At 37.9% G+C, this 6,851-nt stretch overlaps 1 protein-coding gene across 1 annotated transcript in view; it reads right to left on the bottom strand.

Annotated features, from left to right (window-relative positions):
* Positions 1 to 6,679, bottom strand: part of SEL1L3 (SEL1L family member 3) — a gene marked incomplete at its 5' end in the record, with an annotated part of 29,235 nt that extends 22,556 nt beyond the window's left edge. Inside the window, 7 exons of the mRNA XM_029087161.1 lie at positions 539 to 601; positions 1,678 to 1,818; positions 2,449 to 2,568; positions 3,673 to 3,852; positions 5,417 to 5,622; positions 6,034 to 6,180; positions 6,670 to 6,679. Of these exons, the coding sequence (XP_028942994.1) occupies positions 539 to 601; positions 1,678 to 1,818; positions 2,449 to 2,568; positions 3,673 to 3,852; positions 5,417 to 5,622; positions 6,034 to 6,180; positions 6,670 to 6,679 (867 nt within the window). The remainder of the gene's footprint in view (positions 1 to 538; positions 602 to 1,677; positions 1,819 to 2,448; positions 2,569 to 3,672; positions 3,853 to 5,416; positions 5,623 to 6,033; positions 6,181 to 6,669) is intronic.
* Positions 6,680 to 6,851: the final 172 nt, after the last annotated feature.

Genomic DNA, 6,851 nt, shown 5'->3' with positions numbered 1-6,851 from the left:
AATGCACCATCACGCAGTGCAGACTGCGAAAAGTACAATCCAGACTTTGGTCTCTACTCTTTTTCGCTCATGTCACAACTTAAAGACATTCTGTTATTACAGCAAAGCCTGCTGCTATGGATTTTCAAAGATGGCAGTCATCTCTACCTGACTCTGGAGAGATCACCACGTCAAGCCTGGTAGGCACTCCTATGAAAAAACATACCTAGTATGCTGTAGAAGAAAATACTTAGGAACATGAGGCAAAAACATCCTTCTGGATCAACTATTCACTCTGTAAGACACTTGACTACCAGCAAGTTCCAAAAGATGTAAGTAAAGAGAATTCTTTTTCTTCCATAGACATTTTGGCTGATTTTGAGTGGCCCTGTCTTCCAATTTGGGGAAATAAGGCTTTCAACATTCATGGTGAAGACAATGGGAGAAGCAACCAGTATTTACACAGAATTATGGTAATATGCATTTTATATAAATCAGAGTTCATTATTATTAGCATCTGGTATAGGACATCTACAATAAAATATTTATTACATTTTACCTTGGCTGCTGCTTTCTTCATCAATTCCAAAGCAAGTTTTGTATTCTTTTTCACACCTTGGCCCTAGGAAATGGATAAGTGAAACAACTGTTCTTTACAAATACAGAATACAGGCTGATCAAAATTCATGTATACACTTTCAAAATGCATTTTGATACTGATACTATTATTTACTAGGTGTTATTTGGCTTTAAACAGCTACAACAAAAAAAGCAGCTTTGTGCTCATCCTTCATTCACAGCTTTACAAAGTCGCAGTGATTCAGTCTAGGAAAAATTATTTCACTGGTCGATCCAAGTGATTTTTATGGGTAAATAATATCACAGATCCTTAATTTTGGGCAACTAAGGAAGAATGAATAGCACTCAAAGGTGCACAGATTGTTCACGATTTGGCAATGAGTAAGAGCTCTCAGCTTTCCTGAAAAAGGATGTCAAGAGTGTCTCCAGAGGAAATACACAGATGTCATGCTGATGATGACCATAGAAATTAATTCCAGACATGGGTAAAACAGACTGTGAGTGCTCAAAATTAACACAAGCAAAGCTTAAGCCAGCATTTTGTAGAGAACAGGCCTCCACTATCAAAGGAATGAGATGAAGACCTAACGGTTCTTCACTAGTATCTCTAACCTTCAGTACTGTTGAAGGTCTTATGAGCGACACAGCTTATCTGATACAACTTACTTGACTCAGGCGGTGTTATGCCTGAGTTTAGCCTCTACTATCTACTGCTTCTAGCAGGGAAAAACTAACTGCATACAGTTTATTTAATTCCTACTAAAAAAAAGTATTCTCAGAGATCTAATAAAGGGCAGTCTAAGAAAGGACTGAGCTTTCACCTACACCTCCACACCAAGGCCTATGCCTGCTAGCTGGTTAGATTTCTGAGGTGACAAGCCACGATGTTCAATCCAGGTGGTATTTTTATCCTCAGTCTGTCTAGGAACAAAGTGACTAAACTGCTTTTACCTTGCTCTTTTAAAAAATTTTCTGCATATCTGGTAAAAATCAACGTTAATTTTCAGAGTATATCTAAAGCACTTGTACACACTCTCACACTGTGTCACTGCAGATAACTTACAAACATCCATGCCATAGGAATGATTTTTTTGAGTGAAAATATGAAACGTGACTTACCTTAAATAACACAATGGCATAATCATATATTAACACTGGATCTTCTGTTTCTATTGCACCCTTTGCATACCATTCTATTGCAGCTTCAGGATTTTTTGCCACTCCTTGTTGGCCCCAAAACAGCATCTGAGCCAATCGTTGCTGAAAGAAAACAAAGTGAGCACTAATGTTATAAATGCTAGTATTGAAACTGGAATTGCAGGAGCAGACTTCTGCAGGCTTAAATGGATTTTAAATATGTGAAGAAACTAGTCATGCATCCTCCACAGTTTGGAAACAACTGGTTATCAGGAATATTCAGAGGGCTTCCCAGTGGTGAAATGTACTGATATTAAATCTGCAGCAGGGTTACTTTGCTGTCAGTACTACAAAAGTCTAGCTTGATTTAAGTGCAGAGGTAAGTGATAAAGGCAGACTCGATGCATGCAAATTGCTCAGTAACACAACATACTGCTGCTGGTCTCAGATCAGCAGCAATAACTGCACCGTGCCAAATACAAACCCAGGGAAAATTATTAGAGGAGGTTGCTAAGTCTTGACAACTCTTCCCTTTTGCCTTTCATCATTGTTATAGCTTTTTGTATGGTGACTGGATATTATCAGACAGAAACATGGGAAATAGTTCAAGCTTATAAAAAAGAAGCAATTCTGGGTGGGAAGAGAAAACACCTGTCCACTTCACTCTCCTCCACAACTTTCCTACATAGTCTATAGATGTACATACATGATGTGTATATAAAACCAAGAAAGGGGAAATGTACTACTTTATACCTGTGCAGCTGCATTTCCTCTTGTTGCTTCATGTTTTAACCACATAAAGACATCACCATTTTCTTTTGTTTGAGCTTTCAGCAGTTCATCATCCATCAGCCTTATAGTTTCAACAAATGCCTGAAGAGTAGATAAACAGAAAAGATTACACAATGAATTCATACATCTGCCACCAAAATGAAAAAGTTGCCCATTTCCTGTTTATCCCTAAAAATTTATGATCAGTTCTGGGTTTTAAAATTCTCACTACCCCTCTGCTGGCCAGTGCATTAAGAGCTGTCCGCACATCCAGTGTAAAAACCATGTACTGCTTTGTTACAGTACAAAACTGTAAGTCCACTCTAGAGTGGAAAGATATGCCAACACATCAACAATTGGCCCCCCCCCCCCCGGCTTTTGTAGTTTTAAATGCATTTAATAATGGCAAAGAACAGCTTTTAAGCCTTTTTAATTTCTACAGAAATCTTTCATAAAAGATAAAAAGGCTGGCAGAAAGCTTGATGAAGACCTACCCTACAGCAGTCTTACCTAGGTGGCTTTCTGCTGATTTTCAGTTCTTCAGCAATCAAAATCTCTGTATTTTTTGTACCATAATAATTCTTTCTGATAAGCCACGATCCTAGTACTGGCCTACCCTACGTATTCTTTACAGATAAAGTTGTGTTACCTTCTGTTTAGCAGCTCATTCTAAAATAATTTTACTGTAACTTTATCTCATCAGATAACTATTTAACATTCAAATCTTTACATTTGATTATAGAAAAGATGTAAGTGTGGAGGGGACAGTTCATCTTTTGCATGAACTTTGTGATGTTTGGCTACTGATAAGCAGATTACCGATTAAGAGGATGAGTTGCTTAACACATTCAATTATATTAATAATCAAAAATCTGAATGAGGAATTAGGGCCCAAGAATAAGTCTTAGACAGGCACGTGGACAATTCTGAGGATTTGAACCTAGCTTTGATTTGGTTTCCCCCTTGCTAAGAAACAAACTAATAATACCTACATATAATTTGGGGGATTTTGTAACAACCATAGAATCATAGAATGGTCTGGGGGAAGGGACCTTTAAAGATCATTTAGTCATGGGCAGGGACAAAAACCAGATGAGCTAATATTTGTAAATCAAGACAAAAATGTTCTGGCCACATAATTAATATTAATATATGAGAAGTCATATACACAGAAAACAAATTCAGATACACTTATAACTATTTTACCTGCTCTCCTTTTATAGTGTGTTGATCCAATGATGTTTTTATTGCAATATTACTGTAATAAGCATACGACAGCTCCAAATCAAGTGGATAATTATTAATGCCTTGGTAATGTTTATAGCCAAGATTCATCACAGCAAGTCTCTCATTCCCCTGAGCACCAACCAAACTATACAGCAGTCCCTGGCAAAAAATCCACAGGTATAAACAAGAGTTAATTCACTGCCTATCTCACAAGTTTAGCACTTTGTCGGAGATTTACAGGGAGCAGAGTGTTCATACTGGTAGCTGATATACTAGCTATACTACCTAAACACAGTTACAGAATGAAGCACAGTCCTAAAGTAATTAAAATGTCTTCTACATGTATAGAAAGGTTTGAAAGAAAAACTAGACTCTAAATACTTTTCAAGTATTGCACTTATTCTCCTACCACTAAGTGTGCAGCAATTTTTTAATGATGCTTTATTATAGTGTTAATTATACTCTGACACTTTTTATACTCAGCAGTGACTTAACTAGTCTCGCTGATGTCAGCTGGAGTTTTTGCACTGAATTCAGTGGAAACATATGCAAGTTAACAAACAGCACCTGAAAATCTTACCCTAAGGATCTGACAGGACTAGAAGGATGGGACTTGTGGCTGACAAGGTTTCAGTACAAAGCTCCCTTGAGATACGTGTTAGTGACTGCTAGAAATAGTCTAGGTACCTACCGCACATTAGCCAAAGCCATTTTCAGCACTACTATTATTTTTCACCTGCACAGTAATTAGAACAGTGGTGTCCCATCTACTCTGGATATTAAATTATTTCCTACACTATCTGAAGCTGATTCAATAATGAAATTACTTAGCCTTCATAACTAACATTAGGTATATGCCATAATTAGGGTATAAAAAAGGCTCCTGTCTAAAGTTTCTAGTGTTTGAGAAACTGGAGTAAGCTTGGTCTCAGATTGGCCTCTCAGGAGTTCTGATTTAGTATCCTGCAACCACATTAGGCAGATCTGCTATTCCTTATGTGCATTTTATATTACACTATTATATCACAATTAAATACATATTGGCAATTTCAGTATAGCCCTCTTCCAGTGATATATAAACGTCTCCCCTTTATTTCACTTTGCAATGAAATCACATGGAAACATTTCAGTTATTTGCAACCTGCCTAAAAGGTCAGGAGTTTGCACGCTCTGCAACTGCTCAGCTGAAGCATGGTCAGTTTTTTTCCAAAATAAAAATGTTCTGCTTTGGTTACCTTAAATCATTTGACCATAATACTAAATGCCACATTTTTACACACTGTAAAATGGGACTTCTTTCCTGACTGTACTATGCAACCTTTACATTTTAGGATATTTGCCTGACATGAGACTTTTTCATACACATCTATGAATGACTGTGGGTGACTCAAGGGTTACTACCACATCCTACCTCCTCAGTGACTGGGAAAAGCAGTATATCTCACGCTGATCAATTTGCCACCATTTTTAGGTCTTACTAAATCACCAATTTCCTTGTTCTGGATCAGCAGGATAAAGACTCCCACAATCAGGACTTCATAAAAACTTCACTGCCATCAGGCTATTTAGGGGTAGCTGTATTGGTGAATCCCTTCCACTACAACCTGGATCTGCAGGCCAATTCACATTTTTAATTCAACTGGTCATAAATTCATCCTATTTCTAAATTGCCTTTAAAGATAATTAATTTCACAGACATAACCAAATATATTAAATATACTACCTTTTTACGATCGACAGACACACCAAGCCCTGTTTCAAATATAACTGCAAGGAAATAGGAAGCCTTATGGTATCCACAAGAACTGGAAACCACCAAGAGAGGGACAGAGGAGCCCATATTGCTGAGGCCATTGGTGCTGGACAGATCCTTTGCAACCTTCTCAAATATCCTCCGGCCAACTTCTAGAACTGTATGACTTCCATCTCCTAACATGAAAAATAAAACATAGGACACACAGTTAATGCAAGAGCTAAAATCAGGAACTGATTTACCCTCCTTAATTTAATGGGACTGAGACAGATATGCTGAACAGTGTTGTCTATGTAGACAACCAAAATTCTTAGAAATACAAGGTACTATTGAATAGGAAGGATGAATAAAAATCCAAAAGACTGTCTCACAGTAACTAACCACTAAAAACATAAAGACATCTATATTTCCTTCTACATAATAAGCCATCCTTCACTTGCAGTCCAACGTACAAGCCACATGACATCCCTTTACTAAGTTAGCAGCTATGAAAAAAAACATCTTATAAAGCATGAACTGAAGTCAAAGCATATTAACTTACATGCCATATATTGTGGAGTTATTTAAGAACAATAAAATATAATTACCACCTGGAGCACTGAAATCAATCTCTTGTAGCAGTTTGAACAAAGTGTGGTACTTCTCCCTGAGCTCTTTTCCCCATATGAAGGCATCACATTTGGATTTTTCTCCATATTTGTGAATCAGCTCCAAATAATAGTTTTCATAGTAACCTAGGGAAAATAACATATTTAAAACATGAAAGCTGACTTGGATAGTCTTTAAAATGAGCTTCTGGTAGAAAAAGAGATGTTTCTAGGGTAAACTAAAAATTCATGGGCAAGATGTGCACATCCTTAACACAAAGTAGTGCTAGAAACTCATACAGCTAGCACAGGCCACTTACAAATACGGAAGATTTCTTGTACTCTCTTCCATACTCCAGTCACAATGCATGCAACTGAATTATAATTTGAAACATTTCTGATTCTAATTGGACACAAGTGGTGTCCCTCAAGGGTCAGTACTGGGGCCGGTACTGTTCAACATCTTTGTCAGAGACATGGAATCACAGAATCATAGAATGGTTTGGATTGGAAGGGACCTTAAAGATCATCTAGTTCCAACCCCCCTGCCATCAGCAGGGACACCTTCCACCAGACCAGGTTGCTCAAAGCCTCATCCAACCTGGCCATGAACACTTCCAGGGAGGGGGCATCCACAGCTTCTCTGGGCAACCTGTTCCAGTGTCTGACCACCCTCACAGGAAAGAATTTATTCCTAACTCCTAATCTAAACCTACCCTTTCCCAGTTTAAAGCCATTTTCCCTTGTTCTACCACTACCTGCCCTTGTAAAACTCAGGCAGTGCACTTATGGACAGTGGCATTGAGTGCACCCTCAGC

This window comes from Antrostomus carolinensis, unplaced genomic scaffold (genome assembly GCF_000700745.2).
Source record: "Antrostomus carolinensis isolate BGI_N321 unplaced genomic scaffold, ASM70074v2 scaffold2861, whole genome shotgun sequence".
In the NCBI taxonomy this organism is placed as follows: Eukaryota; Metazoa; Chordata; class Aves; order Caprimulgiformes; family Caprimulgidae; genus Antrostomus; species Antrostomus carolinensis.
The sequence above is the reverse complement of the archived record's forward strand: the minus strand, read 5'-3'. Positions and strand labels throughout refer to the sequence as shown.